Source organism: Mirounga angustirostris, unplaced genomic scaffold (assembly GCF_029215605.1).
Source record: "Mirounga angustirostris isolate CCGP_5_RB_7025 unplaced genomic scaffold, mMirAng1.0.hap1 SCAF_11, whole genome shotgun sequence".
Lineage (NCBI taxonomy): Eukaryota > Metazoa > Chordata > Mammalia > Carnivora > Phocidae > Mirounga > Mirounga angustirostris.
Window position 1 is genome coordinate 1,623,704 of NW_026991719.1, and position 21,033 is coordinate 1,644,736.

The following is a 21,033-nucleotide window of genomic DNA, read 5'->3' on the forward strand; positions in this document are numbered from 1 at the left end:
AAATATTTTGCCTTGATTGCATCTTGAATTGCGTAGTTCGGACTGGACTGGTACACCTGGCTTCTTAGGCTGTGGCATCCTCCACTTGTCATTTGGGGCAGATTAAAGAGCATACACAGTCAGGCGAGTTCCATAGAAGATTTTAAGAACCTTGAGAAAATAATTTAGTTTCAGAAGTGGTGTTATGTCAATCACTTGAAATAAACTGGAGAGCAATCTTACACACTCTTCTCTTTTGGATGTAAGCCGAAAAGAAGAGTCAGTCCAAAAAATGGGGCGCCTGGGTGACTCAGTCTGTTAAGCATCTGTCTTCAGCTCAGGTCATGATCTCAGGGTCCTGGGATCGAGCCCCGCATCAGGCTCCTTGTTCAGTGGGGAGCCTGCTTCTCCCTCTCGCGCTCTTCCTGCTTGTGCTCTCGCTGGGTCAAATAAATACATAAAATCTTAAAAAAAGAAAAGAAAAGAAAAGAAAAAAATGGGCACAGGTTTCCAAACACTAGACTTTGTCTGACCTGACCATCCTCATGTTTCTGCTGCATTTGTCACCTGCATCCCGGAGGTAAGAGAAGTCTTGCTATAGGTTCTCCATGCTCTGCTTTGCCAGGTGCTATCCAATATCGATGAACTGTTTGATAGGACAGAGTTTTCTGCAGCCCCCGATCCTGGATGGCCGGACTGCTTCAACAGTGGTGTATTTGTCTTCCAACCATCGCTGGAGACCCATGGCCTCTTGCTGCAGCATGCCACCAACCACGGCAGCTTTGATGGTGAGCGATGGGAAGCTGGAAATGGGTGGAAGAGGATGGGGCTGTTTCCGGGACCATAGCCCTGCCTCATCCTCATTTCCCCACATATGTGAATGACATGAGTCAGTTAAAGATGTGGTAGAAGACTACGGCCAGACAGGGTGATAGGAATAAGTGAAGTTAGTAAGTAAACACGCAACAGAGAAAACCACTGAAGAAAATATCCTCAGTGAGTAGGAAGAATGGTTCCCCAATCCTGATCATACAAAAATGGGTAGGTAAACATTTCTCTAAAGACCAGATAATAGATTCTCTTTCAGCATCATAGGTCATAAGATCTCTGCTGCAAATATTTAACCCTGCAGGTGTAGAGTGAAAGCAGCCATTGATAAGACTTACATGAGCACGGCTGTGTTCCAATAAAACTTTATTTACAAAAATGGATGCAAGCCTCAGTTGGCCAGCCCCTGATGGAAAATAAAGGGAACAACTCAAGTAAGCAGGAGAAGCTGATGTTTCACTTGAATGGGCATCAATAGATGGGAAAAATGCTAGGATTGTTGTCATATAAAAGAAAATAGTAGACTGATGAAGAATCATCTCTGGGTAAAGACAAGGAGTTGCCCACAAAGCACTGTGGCTACTGGATAGAATTCATTATGGGAGGAGTGGAGAATTTGGGGGACAATACGAGGGTTTATTATCAATGGTTTTGGTTATGGGTGGAGAGTTTTGGAGAGAATATGCACTGTTAAAATCAATGGCATGGATGATCAGTCCTTTTTGAGACAAACGGTCATATTGTAGTGGGCAGAGAGAAGAAAGATAACGGGACCCTGCATGCAGGTGTGTATGTTAAGCCCTTCAAACACATCTTGAATTCTTCGAAGCGCTGTACCATCCGTGATTAACCTCCTTGGGTGTATGTTCACCATTTAGGGGCAGATCAAGGCTTACTGAACAGCTTCTTCAGTAGCTGGTCAACAGCAGACATCCACAAGCACTTACCGTTCATCTATAACTTGAGCAGTAACACGGCATACACCTACAGCCCTGCTTTCAAACGGTAAGTTCTCCACTTTCTAGATCCTTCTATGCCTGCTGCCTTCCAGCAGCCCTGTCTCTAGAATCTTTATCAGCTTTTGGCATTTGGGGAGGAAAAAACTAGATCATCCCTCTGTTTGCCTATTGCTTTAAATTATGGGTAGTCAAAGCAGCAAGTCTTAATGATAGTGGTTCCCAAAGGGTGGTCTAAGGAACCCCTGAGGGATTCCCCCACAGTTCTTTTGAACGTCTGCAGTCAAAACAACTTAAAAAATAATTCTTCTAAGATGTTATTTTTTCTTCTTGTTCTCTGTAAGTGTACGGGGGGGGCGGGATTTTACAGAAACTCCATGACATGATTAAACAATGCACTAAAAAAACAAAACAGTGCACTGAATGGAGACACAGATATAAGAAATCAGCTGTCTCCTCTTGAAATGGTCAAAGTCATTCTTTTGACAGTTGTATTTTGAAAATACAGTTATTTTTCATGAAAAAGTGTGGAAATGAACATCCACATCTCGTGGGTCGATTGATTTCTAATGAATTGATTAAATCCATTTTCAGATTTCTTAGTTTTGTTTTCTGTTGTGGTAAATATAGACAGATGGAATCCACATGGACGCTAAGCTCTTGGTCCTCCATGCGTTTTAAGAATGTCAAGAAGTCCTAGGACCAAAATGTTTGAGATTCGCTGCTGTGGGTGATGTTGTTATAAACAAAAGTGGAAAATTGGAGCAGAATCTAGGGAAAGGATAATTCTAGGGCACGCATTTTTAACAGGGAACATATTGCCTCTAAGGAGCAGAAGTGGGTCCTCAGGGAGTGAAAACATCCTATTCTTTTTAATGAATAAAGCAGAGATGTACATACAGAACATGGATATATGATACAAACGTAGTTTTAAAATTTCATGGGAAGATGATTATGGGGAAAAATGTTTAAAAAGGTTGAGAGGAGAAAATTCACAATCTTGTAAAGAGAAGCCAATTTTCTTGTTTTCAGCTTGCATTACCTACTATATATAAGTGATTTTTTCTTTTTTTCAGCCCCTGTTGTTTTAAGGAGATGATGTTTTGGGCTACCTACCATACCGTTCATCTTTAGAAGACTCTTGATTTATTCTTCTGTTTTTTTTTTTTTTTTTGAGATTTTATTTATTTATTTGACAGAGAGAGATACAGTGAGAGAGGGAACACAAGCAGGGGGAACAGGAGAGGGAGAAGCAGGCTTCCTGCCGAGCAGGGAGCCCGATGTGGGACTCGATCCCAGGACCCTGGGATCATGACCTGAACCGAAGGCAGACGTTTAACAACTGAGCCACCCAGGCGCCCCTATTCCTCTGGTTTGAGGGAATTTCCCACTGGGTTATGATTATGTTCCTTGGTAGATAGAAAACAAAATACTCCCAATATTGATTGTTTAAAAAAATATATCTTTAAGGAAAATAACAGCACATCCACATAGTAGGGTTGAGACAAGTGTTCACGTGCTGCTGTCTTTGACACGCCTCGTGGTTGTGGGGGAATTTCCCTGCGTGTGTGATCACTTCCAAGTGGAAAGTAGAATGCTTTGTGTTTCTTCCTCAGATTCGGTTCAAGTGTGAAGGTAGTCCACTTTTTGGGGCCCACAAAGCCATGGAACTACAAATACAACTCCCAGATGGGCTCGGTGTTGGAGGAGGGCTCCGGGTTGGCCAACCAGCACCAGACGTCCTTCCTTAACCTCTGGTGGAAAATCTACCAGCACAGCATCCTGCCTCTTTATGGAAGCTTCCGGGATGAGGAAGAACGCGCATCTCCAGGACACTCCGTAAGTGGGTGACACCCTCTGAAAGCAGGAGTTGAGGATGGGCATATTCTCTGCATGATCGAATCGATACCCAGTGTACTTCCTCAAAATGCTCCCTTCTGTTTCTATGTGTTGTATTTCATAAAGGATGCTGAAGATGCAGATACCCTGGTTTGTTTTTTTCTGGCTCAAAATCATGAATGTTTAATGAGCCAAAATGTGGCTGTGATTTAGAGGGTTGGTGCATAAGTAGATTATTTCAGTTAGCCGCCTTCATCAGGGAAAGAGCCACTCATAGCTAAGTGGCTGCAGATGATTGATTACCATGTTGTTCAAGGAGACACTTTCCAATTTACATCATCAGTTCAAGTAGCTGTTGGAGGACGTTGCTGAAGAGGATTTTTGAAACTCTTGATTGATACCAATTTGATTTTTTTTTTTTAATGTAATGGTAACCTTTCATGCTCTAAATAGTCACATTTGTGCAGCTAGTTTACTATGGATACACCGGCCGTACAAAAGACCTCTTGAAATTCGGTTCCAGGAAACTTTATTACCTGATCATTGTTTACTAGGACATGTATTAGTACCATACAGTTAATCACCAGCCATTGCATTGATGGGAAATGGAAGAGAATCCATACTTTAGTCTTGGCCACGGTTTTTGTTGGGTGGAACTAGGTGCCGCGTCTCTTTGGAAGCACTCAGTTTCTCCCATCATTTCACATGAGGGAATAGGAGTTTATCTGTGTTTGTGTTGCCACTTATTTTCTGCTGGGCAGTTTGCTAGGCATCAGGTTGTATGGGAGGGAAATTAAGATGTGGAGTCAGGCTGTTCTGGGAAATAAGGCGTTGAGAGCAATCTAGGAGATGTGTGCCATGTGGTTTTTCTCGCCAGAACGATGGCAGCTTTCTAGAGGACCACCCGTCACCTGTTTTATCAGAGCTTACCTTGTGAGTTGTCACGTTTCCATGATCCCTACGGCCCTGGAGGCTCTCTGTGTTGGCCCAGGGGTGTGGGAGTGCTTGCTTTTGTTTCCAGAGTGTCAGGCTCTGTGCACGGCCAGCTCAGAACATGGATAGGTTGTTTATAGGTTCTCGGGGCCCGGTTTCCTAAGTCTGTGTGCATTCCTTGAGCAAGCTTCTGTTTATTGAGTACAGATGATAGGGCTGGGGAGCGCTGGCCACACAAAGGACGGGATGGGTCCTGGGGTCCCCAGGGCAGCCGGAGAGTTAAAAAGATGTAAGGAGGACTTACCAAGTGCATCCATCTTTGTTCAGGCTGGCATCGGGGAGCCATATGTAAAACCAGCAGTGGGGTCCAGCCAGCCTTGGCCTGCTGACGGCCCTTCAGAGCAGACCATGGTCACAGATGACACCCCACCCTCACCCAAGGGGTGCCATTCGGAAGATGTAAGTACCCACCCTCCACACAAGTGTGCCTGGAGAATCAGAGAATCGGATGCTGGCTCCCCAAGGAGACAGAGCTGAGAGCCTGCTCCCGGGGCTCCCAGGGCTTCCAGGGAGGGAGAGGGCATGGCCCTGTCTGCAGTCTGCTCTAGCTTCGAGGAGCTCCTGTGTTCATGTAGATCATTGCACGGTGACCCGTGGGGTACATTGAATAATGCTCCCCCACCAACATGTGCACATCCTAATCCTAGGAACCTGAACATGCTACCTTATCTGGAAACAGGGTCTTAGCAGACGTGGTCATGTTGAGGACCACCAGAGAATGATTCTGGGTTTTCCAGGTGGGCCCTGTGTTGTCACAAGGGTCCTCATATGGGGGAGGCAGAAGGAGATTTGCTAATAGAACGTGATACAGAAGAAACAGAGGCCAGACAGAGGCTGGGAGATGCTAGTTGTGCTGGTGTTGAGGGAACATGGCCACAAACCAGGGCTGCAGGAGCCTCAAGAAGCGGGAAGAGGCCAGGAGATGGACTGTCTGCAGGAGCTGCCAGAAGGAACTCACCCTGCCCACACCTTGACTTCAGCCCAGTGACACCCATGTTGGACTTCTGACCTCCAGAACTGCAAGGTGGTCAGTCTACATTGTTTTAAGCCACCCAAATGGGCAACAAATATGGGCATTTGTCACGGCAGCCACAGAAAGATAATACACACCCTGAGAACAGGTGTTGGGTCTCATCCTGATATTGTGGGATCCCCAAACTTTAATGTTTGAAAGGCGTTGCTTGCATCTCCCTTGAACCCAGCTGCCAGACCACATGGTTCTACGTCTGGAGAGCTTTTGCCACACCCCTGATGCGAATATGACTTGGAGACTAATGTTGACCCATGTGCTCATTTCTGCTGAGTCTGGGTCTGCTGAATTCCTGTCCTCAGAGAAGAAAAACAGCACCGCATCTTATTTGCAGAAGGGGGAACACCAAATGAGGCCATTGTTTCTCCATCCCCTATTTCTGAGTGAATACATTGGAATAATGTCCAGTGTTTAAAGATCTCTGAATTTGAATCCTCACGTTGAAAAGCATTTTTATTACCTTCATTTCTCACTGATATTATTATGAGTTTGTAGCTGGGGATGGATCTAGGGTATGGGGTCAAGGGACATCATATTTTTCCATGTGCTTCAAACAGGTTTGGGAGAACTGTGTCTTGATTGGGAACAATCGATGTTTAAATTTTAGCAAACGTGTCTGCTGATGGCACTCTATTCTTTATTATAATATGGAACAAATTACATTGTCAAGTTGTTAATAGCCTTTGAGTTTGGATTTCACGTCAACCCAAACAGATTGAGAAGACCCTCAGCTTTGTACGGTAAAGACAGACATAGTAGAAAGGGAGCGTTTCCTGGTTTTTCATTCCTCCTGATGGTACACTGAGCCCCCGACAGTCTGGATGTGGCCCCAGGAAATGCCACATGTGAGTTCAATAAAGACGTCTGCTTGTTGCAGGAACATGAAGAATCGGTCTGTTAAGCTCTCACAGTGAGTGTACAACGCTCCCTGTTCTGTCACCAGGAGCTACGCCTGTAATGGGATCTGTAAGAAAATTCAACATTCCCACGAAGTGTTTAGCAGACACATGGATTCAATTAGGTATTGCTCAGAAAACCCGTTTTGCACCTTGAAGGTTGATTTTATCCGTCAACTTGACTGGGCTAAGGGATGCCCAGATAGCTGGTAAAACATTTGGTTCATTAATTTTGATTTCCTTGATTGCTGTGGGTTTTCTTGGTGTTTACTTCATACCTTAGTTTTGGCTTCATAATTGTCGGTGAAGCTCTGATACAGACAACAGATATCTGTCTTTGTGTCTGTGTGTTTATAAGCGGCATTTCAATCCAAGCCGGCAGAGCCAGGCCCAGGGGAGCTCTTCCTACAAAAGGGACTGGGGCTTCTGGGCAAAGCCGATGGAAAGAATCTCCATCTCAGGATGGTGTCCTGCTGAGCTGGACAGTGGCAAACAAAGGACACAAGTCCACCACCAGCAGCCCAGACATGGGGACAGCTGGCTCCATCCATGACAGAAGATAGTGGTGTCATTTGGGCAAGTTTGCTGTGGCCCCAAACCCTACCCCTTCCTTAAGGGGTAATATTGGGGAAAGGAAGATTGTGGGAAAAGATCCCAAGAGTTGGAGAAAAGTGGGTTCAGAACAAGTCCTCATACAAGAGGAGGAATGTCATTGAAAGTGGTGGAAGCCCTTCTTGTGTCCCTACGGGCATCGGGGTCTATAGAAGGGACCTGGGGCTACCATCTTGCTGCACTCAATGGAGTCTGAGCCCAAGGCCAGGGGTCGGTAGAGGGGAGATGACTCCCCAGGTAGGATGGGTGTGCCCGGCTCAGGATATTTAACTAGTCCTCACAAGTAACTGTGGAACTCCAATCTCTCGTCTTGGCGGCTCTAATGGACTGGCCCTGCTCCAGCTCACCTACACACTCCCACACCCCAGGCTTTGAAGACATCTCCAAACAGCAGGTTCCTGCAGTGAATGACCTGTGTCTGCAGGTTGCAAAGGAAGCAGCCAGAGGAAGGAATACAGAATGATCCACCTGGATATATAACTTTGATTTGTATTAAAGTGCTCAGAGGAAGAAGGGATCCTCCAGGCATGAAGAGGCAACAAGGGAAAGCATCCTTGTCTATTGAAATGTGTAATTATGACCAGAGGGGTGTCATCTCTGAGGATCCAAGGGAAAGAGTGGGGGACTCAGGCATGTGAGATCCCCCAAGCTCACTCCTGTGTGTCTTGGACACTCAGAGGAGAAGGGGCTCCGGGCAGAGTACTGTGAGCACTCCTTACGTGCATCGTATTTCCCGGGGAGGAGGACACGGATCCAGACAAGAGCTCAGGAATGCGCAGCTGTTGGAGAAAGGGCTGGAAGTGGAAAGGAAGCCACTTGGATAAGTCAATACAGACTCAACCCTAAACATCTGGGGGAGTCACGTTGGTAGCCTACAGCACATTGAACACTTTGCTGGAATAAAAAGAATATAAACAAGGAGGAGCGTTTCAGGGTGTCTGCTTCATTCTTCAGTCCCCTCTTCCCGCCCCCTCTACCCCCCGTTTCCATCCTACCACCTGCGAGTAATCGGTTGCCGAGACTGACTTTTGAAGGAATCTCGGTGGCTTGACTAATTAATGATGAGCATGTGTCTCTAAAAGCGATGAAGTCTTCATAATTTTATAAGGAAGGGATGCATCACTAAATTCTACTCCTGAAGCCAATATTACACTATATGTTAACTAACTAGAATTTAAAAACAAAAACAAAAACAAGGAAGGGATGCTTTCACAGTATCTTCGGTATCGTGCCTTATTTTGGAATTAATTATGCAGCATCATTGCCACCTACTGGCCATGTATTGAATTATTGACTCCAGGTCTTTAATTTGGGGAGCTGGAACCCAGTCTGAAAAAGAAAGAAAAGATTATTTTCATAAATTCCTATAAATGTAAAGAGCTAGGTCCTGAATTTGGGATCCTTCTTGAAGATAGCAGCCTTCGAATGATGGCAACAGTATTGACAAGGGGGTCTCAGTTTTCAAAAGGAAAGCTGACTGTCTAATTTTCTTCCCATATAAATTAGTATATTAGAGAAATATATTTGCCATTTACTGTCTTCACAGTCAGGTGTTTTGTCCTCCAGTATCGTGTTTGTCCTCCAGTCGTGGGTGGGGAAATGTAGTTAGTGAAAATATGAGGGGCGCCTGGGTGGCTCAGTTGGTTGAGCGACTGCCTTCGGCTCAGGTCATGATCCTGGAGTCCCGGGATCGAGTCCCACATCGGGCTCCCTGCTCAGCGGGGGGTCTGCTTCTCCCTCTGACCCTTCCCCTCTCATGCTCTCCGTCTCCCATTCTCTCAGATAAATAAATAAAATCTTTAAAAAAAAAAAAAAGAAAATATGAGGGATGCCCTTTAGGTTTTTGAAGTTATTGGTTGTTTTTATTGTGCTTTCTTAGAACATCTTACTTGTTTTTTCATAAAACTTTTTGTTGAGGGATAACATGCATGTAAAAAAGGGCAAACATGATAAGTATACATCTTGATGCATTTTCAGAGTGAAAAAAAAAATCCTAAATAGCCACAATCCAGATCCAGAAACTCACCCCAAATACCTCTTGCACCCTCCCAGTCACTAAGAAAGTTTATCCTGACCTTGACCTGCACCACTTCCTTGTGAATGCTTTTGAGCTCCTTATAAACGGGATCCTACAGTATCTGCTTTTGTGTCTGGTCTCTTTCACTTGACATCTTTAGGAGATCCATTTGTCTTGCTGAGTGTAGTTCATTGATTCTTGTAGGCTGCATATTATCAAATTGTAGTAAGACATAATGTATTGTTTAATTCTGGTGTTGGTGGACACACTGCTGTTTTGGGTAACACAGGTCACTCCGTTAGGAACAACCTTATACATGCATTTTGTTGCCCTCACTAAGCATTTTTGGAGATGTTATCCTTAAAGGTGGGGTCCTTAGATCAAAGAGCATGTGTGTGTACCCTTTTGCGTTAGTAGATTCTGCCAAGGATTTTGTACTACTATCAGGGTAGGGAAGTCCTGGTTGCTCCACATCTTCGGTAATCTTCCAAAATGCCAATGAGCATGTGGGACATCTCTTTGTGGTTTTACTTTGCACGTATGAGATGATACTGAGTTAACTTGAACCAATTCTTAGGTGCTTATCAAGCTTTTACTCTTTTGGAAATGCTCGTTCAGATACTTTGAACATTTTTTTCCTCTGGTGTTTCCTTTTTTTTTTTTTTTTATGTTAGAGTTTTAACAATTCAGTATATATTCCAGATGCAAGTTCTTTTTCAGTAGTACAGTATAAATACTTTCTCCTACTCTGTTCCCTTTTCAGTCCCCACATGGCATCCTTTGATGAATACAAGTTTAGCCAGGTTTTAAAATTTCCTTGATGAGGCGTATGTTTTGTTTATTCTTTAGGAAATCTGTCCCTAAACTAAGGTCATGGAGATAATCACCTTGGTTGTCTTACAGAATTTTTGTTGTTTCTATCTCTTATAGGTAAGTGTATAATCCACTTGGAATGGATGTTAGGTAATGAATGAGTTTGGGGTCAACATTCACAACTGTTAATGGGGGTCTATCATTAGCTCAGCATGGGTTATCAACAACACCTTTAATTCCCCCCTGCTTTGTCATGTTTCCTTTGCCCATATGTGGATGGATCTATTTCCAGATTCTCGATTCTTTTATTTTTCCCTCTCTTGCACCAATAATACACTGCCCTGATTACCGTGGCTTTAAAATAAGTCATGCAAGTATTTCAACTTTTTTTTCTTTCCCTGCCTCTTCTAAATTTCCTTTAAATTTCCATGTGAATATTAGGATCAGCTTTGCAGTGTCTTGGAAAACAAAACAAAACAAAATTTTCTGGAATTTCCACTGGGATTGCATTGAATCTATAGATGGGTTTTGGAAGGATTAATATCAGCAAAGTTTGAGTCTTCTGCTCGATGGACTTAGTATATTTCTACTTTTAGATCTTCTTCAATTTCTTCCAATATGTTAATTTTTTTAGTAAAGACCTTGCATGCATTTTGCTAGACTTATTCCTGGTTTTTGGTGGATTGTGAGGCTATGATAAATAGTGTCATTGTAAACACTGAGATTCTGCCTGGATTCTTTTGGTTATTCTGTACACACCATTACATCATCTGCAAGTGAAACACGGTCCAGTAATTTCTTAAAATGTCAGTCATACATCTAGCATGTGATCTAGGCTTTCCACTCCTAGGTATTTACTCAAGAGAAATGAATGCATATGTCCATATAAAAATAGCAGTTGATCTGTTTTTTTCTTTTTAAGATTTTATTTATTTGAGAGAGAGAGTGAGAGAGAGAGAGAGCACAGGCAGGGGGAGCAGCAGAGGGAGAGGGAGAAGCAGACTCCCCCCTGAGCAGGGAGCCCAAAGTGGGGCTCAAATCCCAGGACCTGGGATCATGACCTGAGCCAAAGGTAGATGCTTAACTGATTGAGTCACCCAGGAGCTCAAAACTGGACACAACTCAAGTGTCCATCAGTAGGTCAAAGTATAAACAAAGTGTGGTCCATCCATACACTGGAATACTACTCAGTAATGAAGAGGAACGAACTATCGATCCGGGCAGCAAAGTTGCAAAGGATAATTATACCGAGTCAAAGAAGCCAGACAAAAGATAAACTATACCATGTGGTTCCATTTCTGTAAACTTGTAGGAAATGTAAAATAATCCTACAGTGACAAACAGAAGATGAGAGCTTCCCTGGGGATGGAGGAGGAAGGAGGGAGAGATTGTTACGGAAACTTTGGGGGATGATATGTGTTTACTCTCTTGATTGTGTCAAAATCTGCCAGCCTGTGCAGTTTAGTCCAATTTATAGTATGGAAATTGTACTTCAGTAATGGCTGTTAACAAAGCAAGGCGTTTAATGTTACCATATATTCTTGGCACATCTTTCTATTGTTATGAAATATTTCTACTAAAGTTTATTGCCTTAAAGCTTTGTTTTGCTTAGTACTGATATGGTACATCTCGTTTGGCATTTTTCCTGTCAACCTTTCTGTGTTCTTATGTTTAAGGTGTAACTCTTTAAGATGTTCAGAATGAGGTTTTGTTTTCTTTCTATCCAAATACTTTTTGCCTTTTACCTGGGGTACTTTGTTGACATTTAATATAATTACCAGTATATTTATGTTTAAATCTGTCCGTTGGTTTGCTCTTTATTATCACCAATTTGAGAGATCTTTTTCTTTCTTTTTAATCTTTCTTTGGATTGATTAATGTATTTTTAGTTATTCCATTTCAGCCTCTTTTACATGTCAGTTTAGCATTATTTTGATTATTTTTTAAGTGGTTACCCAGAGATTCCAATTTTCATTCCTAACCTCGACATAATGTAATATATTTGGGACTTTGTCACTTCCGGGGAATAGAAGAACCCCAGAAGGCTTTCAGACTGTCCATTTCCCTCCACATTTTGTTCTATTCTTATAGAACAATATTTTAATTCTATAGCTACTTTACACAGTCCAAGTTCACTTAGCTATATATCATTTTATCTTCATTCCTTATTTCATTCTTTCTATCAGTAATCATTGTCTTCTCCCCAAAGAACTTCCTTTATTATTTATTTTCACTCAGCCTTCATGCTGAAAAATTCCCTCCGTTTGTATATCTGAAAATTCCTTTATTTAACCTTCGTTTGGGGCCATATTTTACTGGATGTAGACTTCTCACTGGCAGTTCTTTTTATAAGGGCACTTTGACCATGTTGTTTCTTAATCTTCTGACTTCCATTATTTCTCTGCAAATTCGTCTTCCAGGCTCATGTTTATGCACTTGAGGGTCATTTGTCTCTTTGCTCTGGCCGCTCTTAAGATTTCTCTCTTGGGCTTCAGTTATCTGTTTTATAATCATGGCTCTGGGTTTATTATTCTTTGTGTTCATCCTACTTGGAGTTTGTAGCTTGAGCCTGTATTCCTTCTGCCCATTCTGTCTCTCTCTGTGTCCCTCTTTCTCTCCTTCCCTCTCCCCCCTCTCCTAACTTCTTGTAATCTTAATTACATCTTCAGTACGACTTGTTACCATGTTTGCTCTATCTGTGACTCCCTTCCCTACATTTTCCTCCCATCTGTCTTTCCATGCTCTGTTCTACTGGCTTATTTTCCAGTTAACCGATCTTCTCTTTGGTTGAGTTTAATCCGTTGTTAAACCCACATCCTGAACACTTAATTTCACTTATTGTGTTCTGAACCCCAATAAACATCAAATATTTAATAGGGCAGTTTCCATACTTCATTGAAAATCTCCAACTTGTCCATTTATTTCATTTAAAGTATTTCTTACACTTGGTTATAGTCTATGTCTGATAAATCATGTGTCTGGATTTCATGTGGATCTGTTCTTGTGGTTTGATTTTGTTTTTCCTCTTGTTCTTCATTCATTTGGTCTTGTCTTGCTCTGTGCTAGTTGATTTTTGATAGCAAACATCACATTGCATATTTTCTTAGAGTTTATTTATTTATTCGGGAGAGAGAGGGAGAGAGAGAGAGCATGCACAAGCAGGGGGAGCTGCACAGGGAGAGGGAGAATCAGGCTCCCCGCTGGGCAGGGAGCCCGACCTGGGGCTCAGTCCCAGGACCCTGGGATCATGACCTGAGCTGAAGGCAGATGCTTCACCAACTGAGCCACCCAGGTGCACCTGGCAGGAAGTTTTCATAGAGGTGGTTTGCCCATGCCCTGTTGGAGGTTGAGCTGGTGTGAAATTGGGCTTCTGTGTTTGTAAGAGCTGCTCTATTTCTCGTCCTCCTTTTAGTGCGGTCCCTCATGAAAGCCTGTGGTGTTCAGAGGGTCCCTCCTCAATACCTCATCATTTGTGGGTTCCTCAGTCTCATAGCACTGCTGAACTGTCTGCTCAGATTCTTCCTACAGCCTCTTGGTTGCCTCAAGGGGGAATAAGATGCCAGATGCATTTATTATATTCCTATCACAGACGCAACCCAGCCCACCCACATGATTTCTGCAGTATGTTTGCAGGGACAACTGGGAAATGTGTCAATGTTCTTTAGCCTCTGTGGCAGACAGTGATTAGGTTAGTCTTGCAGAAGCCTTGGGGCTTGTACCAGCCCGTGGGTCCAAGCTTGCTTCCCGACCATGAATTGATTAGGCTTGCTGTATAACAAACAGCCCCAAGTAGGTAAAAATCTATGCCTGCGTCCCAGTCAGCTGCAGTGGTAAAGGCATCCTGGGCTCCATGCAGTCACCAAGGGGTCCAGGACCCTCCTGCAGTTCTGGCCCAGCTTCTTCTAGGGTGTCCCTTGTCCACTGTGGCTCCCTGAGAGAGAATTAGCCCTTCCTGCTGAAGCCAGCCATCGCACACAATGCATTATATTGTCTCCTATGCACCTGGAGTGATCTTGGCTATGGACCATCCTTGGAAGCACTGAGAAAATAGTTGCTCGAATTGCTTTCTGTAGGCGTTTGTTTTCTCATGGAACCCCAGTTGAAATAGGTTGGAAGGATCTTGTTCTTCAACTCACCTGTGAGTAAAGAGGGTGGGAAAAGTGTATCCCGCGTCAGTGGAGGTGAGTCACATTGCATCTCAGTGGTGTGGGTGAGAAGTCATCGTATGGCTCCACTTAGGTACAAGGAAGACGGGGGCATGTGAGCCCAAGACAAAGGAGCAGACGCAGGAAATGGTGAGCCTGGCACCATCTGCCCCGCACCTGTTCCTTGTCATGCTGCCTTTGTATCGTGGAGGCAAAGTAGATTGGGTGTTTTCAGATATTTGTAGGAAGGTTATCCTAATTTTCTTTTCTTTCTTTCTTTATGACAGACAATAGGGTGGCCTGAACTTGAGACATCCACTGGAGTGAGGTGTGACCCATTGTCACCACCCTCCCCCCAATGTGCAGACTCCTCAGGGACCCAGACCACCTCGGTACACCTCATTTACACTCCTTACGCACCTCTGTGTCTCCTAGTGACGTTTTCTTGGCATGTCTTTGTCCATTGAATACCAAAGAAGTGCCCCATGCTTTTCTTCATCCGGTGATCTTTCTGAATGGTTCTCCCAATCTTGAATATCTGTCGTGATTAGTCTATACAGGACTGGGGTGTCTGTTCAGATTTCTGTTGGTCATTTGGTTAGTCCATTTTCCTTTAGGAAGAATTAGAAATGACAAAGGTGTAACATCACCATGACATATAGTCTCCCTTTTAAAATAAATTTTTTGGTAGGATTTTGGACCCATGCTTAATATCAGTATTGAAGGACTATGAGTCCTACCCCTGTTTTTGCTAAATTTGCCCTCATGGATCTGGGCTTTTTTACTGTGCATGATCAGAAGATTGAGCTCAGAGTCTGCTGTGCTCATTGAGACGTGAGCTTAGTAAAATGCTTCCATGGGCATTTGGTATAAACTACAGTCAACTCTTGAGTGACACAGGGTTGAACTGCGTGGGTCCACTCATACACGGATTTTTTTCAGTAAATACAGTATGGTACTATAAATGTATTTTCACATCTTATGATTGTCTTAATCACATTTCCTTTTCTCCAGCTTACTTTATTGTAAGAATACAGGCTATAATATATAGAATGTGCTAAATATGTGTTGATCGACTTCTTATGTTATTGGTAAGGCTTTCGGTCAACAACAGGCTATTGGTAGTGAAGTTTTGGGGGAGTCAACGGTTATACTTGGATTTTTGACTGTGTGGGGGTCAGCACACCTAACCTCACAACATTATTCAAGGGTGAACTATAATTGAATCCCTGTCTGAAAAATTAGCTTTGGTACCTCCCATAAAAACTTCCAGCATCTCATCTTGTGTGAGAAATGGTGGATGTCAGGGGAGAAGGTGGGAGTGGGGAAGCCCCTCTTTCTAGTCTGCGGAAAGGGCCTTTGACACGACACGTTCCTTTGATCTTATTTTCCCCTGGCAGAGTTCTCTGTTCTTGTGGTTAAAACTGTAGTCGCCTGAAAGCATCTGCCGACTAACGATGGAATGGTTATGTTTCTAGCAGCCCACGGATAAAGGAGAAGGTGGCCCATCTGTGGAAATCTTGGAACCAAGCCAGGAGCCTCCTGTGGATGTCACCGGGGACCCCAGTCCTCAGGATGCTTTGGAGGTGGTACCCTAATTGTCTTGTCTGGCACTCCTGCTGGATGCTGTCCTCCATCACTGGGGCTGGCAGTATTCCTGCACCAACCGCTACCTCAATGTCCAGCTTGACTTTGTTGAAATAAGACTCTGCCGACCTCTCTTGGTGCTTCTGATTCGTCTTTCTCCTTTCCGGCGTTTGCCTGCGGTGCTTGGTCACTTTCTTGCCCATCCTTAATCATCACGGCCTTTCTCTCTTTAAACACTGTTCTGCAAAAGTTAATTGACCTTCAAGGGCTTTTTCTGTTCTTCTTGCTGATTGCCCAGCGAGCCATTGTCTCAAAGGAAGAGGATAAAAGCAAAAAAATCGGGGGGTGAACGTTTGGAGCCAAATGGCGCATGCAATGCTGTCCTTCCTCTTCCAGATGTCCTTGTCTTAAATTTTCTTCTTTCCACGGATATGTTGAATGAAAGCAATTGCAAAAAAAAAAAAAATTTTTTTTTTTTCTAACAGCGATTGAATGACACCTTTTGGTCTTTAAGTAATAGTTAATATGGCTCTAGAGCCGGGCATTGGGTGTCTGATGGAAGTTAGGATTGAGCACGTTTCTGTTTCGGTGGGTATTAGCAAAATGCTGTAGCCTGGGGGGCTTATGCACATAGTGCATTTATTTCCCCACTGTTCTGGGGACTGGAAGTCCAGGGTCAAGGTGAGACCCACTTCCTAGTTCATAGACCTCCATCTTCTTGTGTCCTCACACAGAGCAAGGGACGAGGGAGCTCTCTGGGGTCCCTTTTGTAAGGACACTCATCCCATTCCTGGGGGCTCCACCCTCATGACCAGACCACCTTCCAAAGGCCCCCCTCCTCATACCATCCTATTGGGGGTTAGTATGAATTTGGGGGGGACATAGATATTTAGTTTATAGCAAGATTTGCAATATGGCCTACTCTATAATACATTTTTAGTTTGCATGATGCCTTTACTAGAATGTACTGGTGGAGAAAACGTGTACGCTTTTTCTCCCTCTTACTTTGTCAATGTAGTAAATGCCAAATGCGCTATTTTGAACTTATTTCTAGAGGCTTCCATGACAGGGTTTCTTCTGAAACTGCTGGTAGCATGTGGAACGTGAGCATATTCAGCTCTGGCGGTGTGACTTTGAGGCTGAGTGATTCGGATAAATAGTGGTTGGGGGTGACATGGTATGGGGGTGCTGCTGGGCAGACCTCATTTAACAGCTCAGCCATGTGGTGTGGAGGCTCTGGGACCATTGGTGAGTTCACTACCTTCTCTGATCCATGAGGTGGAGACAGGGGTGCCCACCTGGGAAAGCAGGAGATGGGGGTGGGCATTAGACTCAGCAGTGGTTTGGAAGAATCCGTGATTGTGCCTGGCTCATAAAGATTAGCACCAGCCCTACCACCAGGGCTGCTCCCAGCGGATGGCACCGGTAACACTCCCACCTTCTAGGGTGATGCATCTGCATAGGATGCATCCTGGTGAAGGGACCTCGTGAGCACCCAGAAAACTGGCGCTCCATTACTTGTCCGCTTAACTGGGGCGTGTTGACTTTCTCCTCCTATGTAGTGTCTCCACTCCACTGTGGATGACCCTCACTATTTTGTATAATACCATGTTTCATAAAATCAAGGGAGTTTGTGGTTTTCCTAGATAGGTATCTCCTCTTGTTATCACGGAGGATGCAGTTGCCACACTGTTTTGTGTTGAGTGACAGTATACCATATGTTCTACGGGTCCTGTTAATTCCAGGAAGTTTTAGTTCCCAGACATGCACTGAGCCTGAATCCAAGGGCTCTTAGAGGAAAGAATGGCTAAGATCTAATGGAAAATAATTCTTTTTTAACTGTTGCTATTTCCTTGGCCAACAGGATGGCAATGTTTGAACATGATGTAGGGGGACAAGGGTAGAAAACAGAATGTTATCCGTACAAAGTCTTTAAAAACACTACTGTAAATAATCAGAGTAGAAAGTCCCATATGCCCAGTAGCATCGAAATTCTAATTTAACTTTCTGGCATCCAGTATCATCCCACCAACACACACAACGTCTGGGGAACACCTGAGTGTCACCCATAGCGTGTGTGTGCGTGTTATCAGCACATGCGTATTTTTAGACATCTTCTAATCCTTGGTAAGAAATTTTTAAACCCATTTGACCAAACAAAAGGTGCGTGTGTGTGTTTGCACATGTGTGTATTTATATATTGTCTCGTATTTTGGCTTTAAGAAGATAAAAACCCTGCCATTTGCAAGCAGAAAACCACTGCGGTTATTATTTAAATGGCTTTCGCAGGCTGTCCAAACTACTGTAGGCTTTATTCATACAAGGCGAATATTTTCTTGATTTCACATTGTTTGATTATATCTGGTGATACCAAACATTGAGGTTTCCGGTGGGTGGGAGCATTAAATCGGTACAGGTGTGTGTGTAAAATGGTTTAGTGGTAAAAATTAAAACACTTCTGGGGCGCCTGGGTGGCTCAGTTGGTTAAGCGACTGCGTTCGGCTCAGGTCATGATCCTGGAGTCCCTGGATCGAGTCCCTGCTCGGCGGGGAGTCTGCTTCTCCCTCTGACCCTCCTCCCCTCTCATGCTCTCTCTCTCATTCTTTCTCTCAAATAAATAAATAAAATCTTTAAAAAAAAAAAAATTAAAACACTTCTTATGAAAAAGTGAACACATGTACAATGGTATTTTATAAGATTTCACAAAACGTGGCCAGGAAAAGCATCTTCTTCTAAGAGTATCATATTACACTCAGCACATATTTCGTTCAAGAGAACTGAGATTCATTTGTAGACCCAGTCACTAAACCGATACTCAGTTACGCCAGGGATGACTCCAAAATCCATCTTCTGTCTGCTTGTCCTCCCTAGGTTGACCTGGCCATGTCTGTTTTCGAGATTTCCATCGAAGAGAAGGTCAAGGAGTCGAGTCCTGAGGAAGAAAGGAGGAAATGGGAGGAGGGACGCATCGATTACATGGGGAAGGATGCGTTCGCCCGCATCCAGGAGAAGTTGGACCGGTTTCTGCAGTAACCCCAGGGTTCGCATTGTGCTGCGTGTGGTCAGGCAATATTCTGCTGCATGGTCCCGTGAATGCGGACATCTCCAGGCCCTTCGAAGGGAACAGGTGTTCAGCTATGTGCCTCTATTTATGGCTGACCAACTTGAGTGCCTCACAAAAATAATGTAGACCATAAAAAACCCAGCTTAAAGCCCTCTACCACCCTGCCCTGCTTATCCAAGCTACCCATGCCTTCCTGGCTCCCCTGAGACGTCAGTTCTTCTCAGCAAGTGGGAGCAGGGATAAACTTCTGGTAGACCCTTGATCATGCTCTCTGGTCTTGCTCCACGGAGCTCTGGGATGCTGCCTTGGGCAGGTGCTACCATTGCTCTCCCACATAGGGTTAGATATCACTGCAGATTCTCTTCTGCCCCTAAGATAACGACACCGATATATGTATTCAGGACCTCAGGAAGCCTCGATGATGGAAAGTCCTTTCCTTAAGGACTAGGTAGACGTTCAGACGTCTTGAGGAAGACTCTCACGTAGACTTCGCGGAGCATGTCTGAGCAACACTATAGGTGTTGTTTCTCTTCTGCAAATCCTGGTGGGACCGCCAAGTGCTGTTGGCGGATGCCCCACTTGGGAAATGCTGGAGGTAATGTGGAAGGGAGATTCTAGCTGGCTTGGGAGATGGAGTGTCTTCTTGGTTGGGGAGCACCGAGGGTTTACTCCAGGTGGTTCTGATGACACCTCACTCACACTAACAGGATCTGGAGAGGCTCTTTGTGTAGAGGCAGATCTGTTTGCAGTCCATCACAATTGACTGTGCTCTGCTGGATATCACTACCTCAGTCCTAAATAACGACTCGAGTCACTGTGTTCTCCAGACCATTTCAACGCAGCTGTTTTGGGGAGAAATCTCCGTTTTATGAGACTGGATGCTTTATTCTATGAGAAATCATCTTCAGAAGTATCCTGGTTTTGTGAATTCATGCAGTTGTTGGAGCAGCTCCGACAGGGTCACTGCTTGTGGCCACCACCTAAAAATGGGCATCACCGTGCTAAAGAGAGGGAAATGTTAAAAAGTTAGGATGGTTTGTTTATCATGCACGTACTGTGGAACATCAGAGGGTTTCCTACAGACAGGTTTGGACCACGTGGTGGTGGTTGTGCTATAACTTGGTGGGTGTGTTTGGCCATGTTTTACATCATGTCAAGCAGGTGAGCCCTTGGGTAGAGGAATGTGGGGAAGTGCATGATGTTAGTTGTGGTGTGAGCTTTTTGCAAGACTTGAGTTACAGAGGGGTTGTTTCCTTTATGTCTGGGTGGCTAATGGTCTGCAGTCTTGGTTGGGCATCACACATATGAAGCTTCCAGAGCTAAGTGAAGATAGCCATATGGATATAGCCTTACAGGGGTTGAGCTGGGATGGTAATCAACCATTAGAGCAACACTATAAACTTGTTCTGGGGAAAGACCGTGGGTGCTGGGTGCCCTGGTGTTGGGTTATGAAAAACAGGAGCCTGAGTCTGACATACTTGAGAAGGAGGAGTCCAGTGATGAATACTGAGTCTGGTTCAGCTTCTGTGGGGAAGAGAACTCCTGTTTCTAGACAGTGGTTCAATGGCTTAAGGTGTCTGTTCAACACAGACTTCTGTTATGCATTCTGGTCTATATCTTCTGATTTGAATGGATGCTAATGCACTTCAATTAAAAATTTAAAACAGCAACATGGTGTCCCTTCTGGTGTGTGTTTGTGTGTGTTCTGAGCCATCAGAATAATATTTTATATGTCACAGAGGGAAGGGACGTGGGTGTCTGTAAATTTAAATCACCAACATTTTTTTCAGAATTGCTAGTAGCAATAAAATGTGTAGAACTGTTTACTTCTCACTGTGTGAAATTCCCTAAGGTCTCTCTAGGGAAGCTACCCATTTCCTAGTATTGTTTTTCAATGTCACATTCATTCATTCAGTCCATCCATCCATCCATCCATCCATCCATCCATCCATCTTCCAATCACTCACCCACCCATCCATCCATCCACCCATCCAGCAATTCATCCATCCTTCCACCCAACCACTCATCCATCCATCCATTCATCCATCTCTCAATCATCCACTTATGTCGTCATCCATCCATCCGTCCATCTATCCATCCCATGGTTATTGAGTTCTCTGTAGGGCAGGCACTGTGACATGTACTTATTCATAAATGAGTAGTCCAAAACATTCTGAGGGTTTCTAAATATCGTCTGTGTAAGAGGTATAATACGATGTTGTTACATGAATAAGGCCAGTGCAGAATCTGTGCTATGTCAGGTCAGGACTACAC

General features: G+C 44.0%; 1 protein-coding gene across 9 annotated transcripts in view; it reads left to right on the plus strand.

Annotated features, from left to right (window-relative positions):
• The window catches only part of GYG2 (glycogenin 2), a 35,788-nt gene extending 15,359 nt beyond the window's left edge, over positions 1-20,429 (plus strand). For 4 of the 9 annotated variants that reach the window (XM_045874064.3, XM_045874055.3, XM_045874045.2 and 1 more), the window contains 7 exons: positions 605-767; positions 1,686-1,812; positions 3,380-3,602; positions 4,863-4,994; positions 14,396-14,500; positions 15,587-15,694; positions 18,567-20,429. In XM_045874064.3, coding sequence (XP_045730020.1) covers positions 605-767; positions 1,686-1,812; positions 3,380-3,602; positions 4,863-4,994; positions 14,396-14,500; positions 15,587-15,694; positions 18,567-18,728 — 1,020 coding nt within the window. In that variant the 3' untranslated portion in view covers positions 18,729-20,429. The remainder of the gene's footprint in view (positions 1-604; positions 768-1,685; positions 1,813-3,379; positions 3,603-4,862; positions 4,995-14,395; positions 14,501-15,586; positions 15,695-18,566) is intronic. The other 5 variants (XM_045874073.3, XM_045874092.3, XM_054507034.2 and 2 more) reach the window with 5 other exon arrangements.
• The last annotated feature ends 604 nt before the right edge of the window (positions 20,430-21,033 follow it).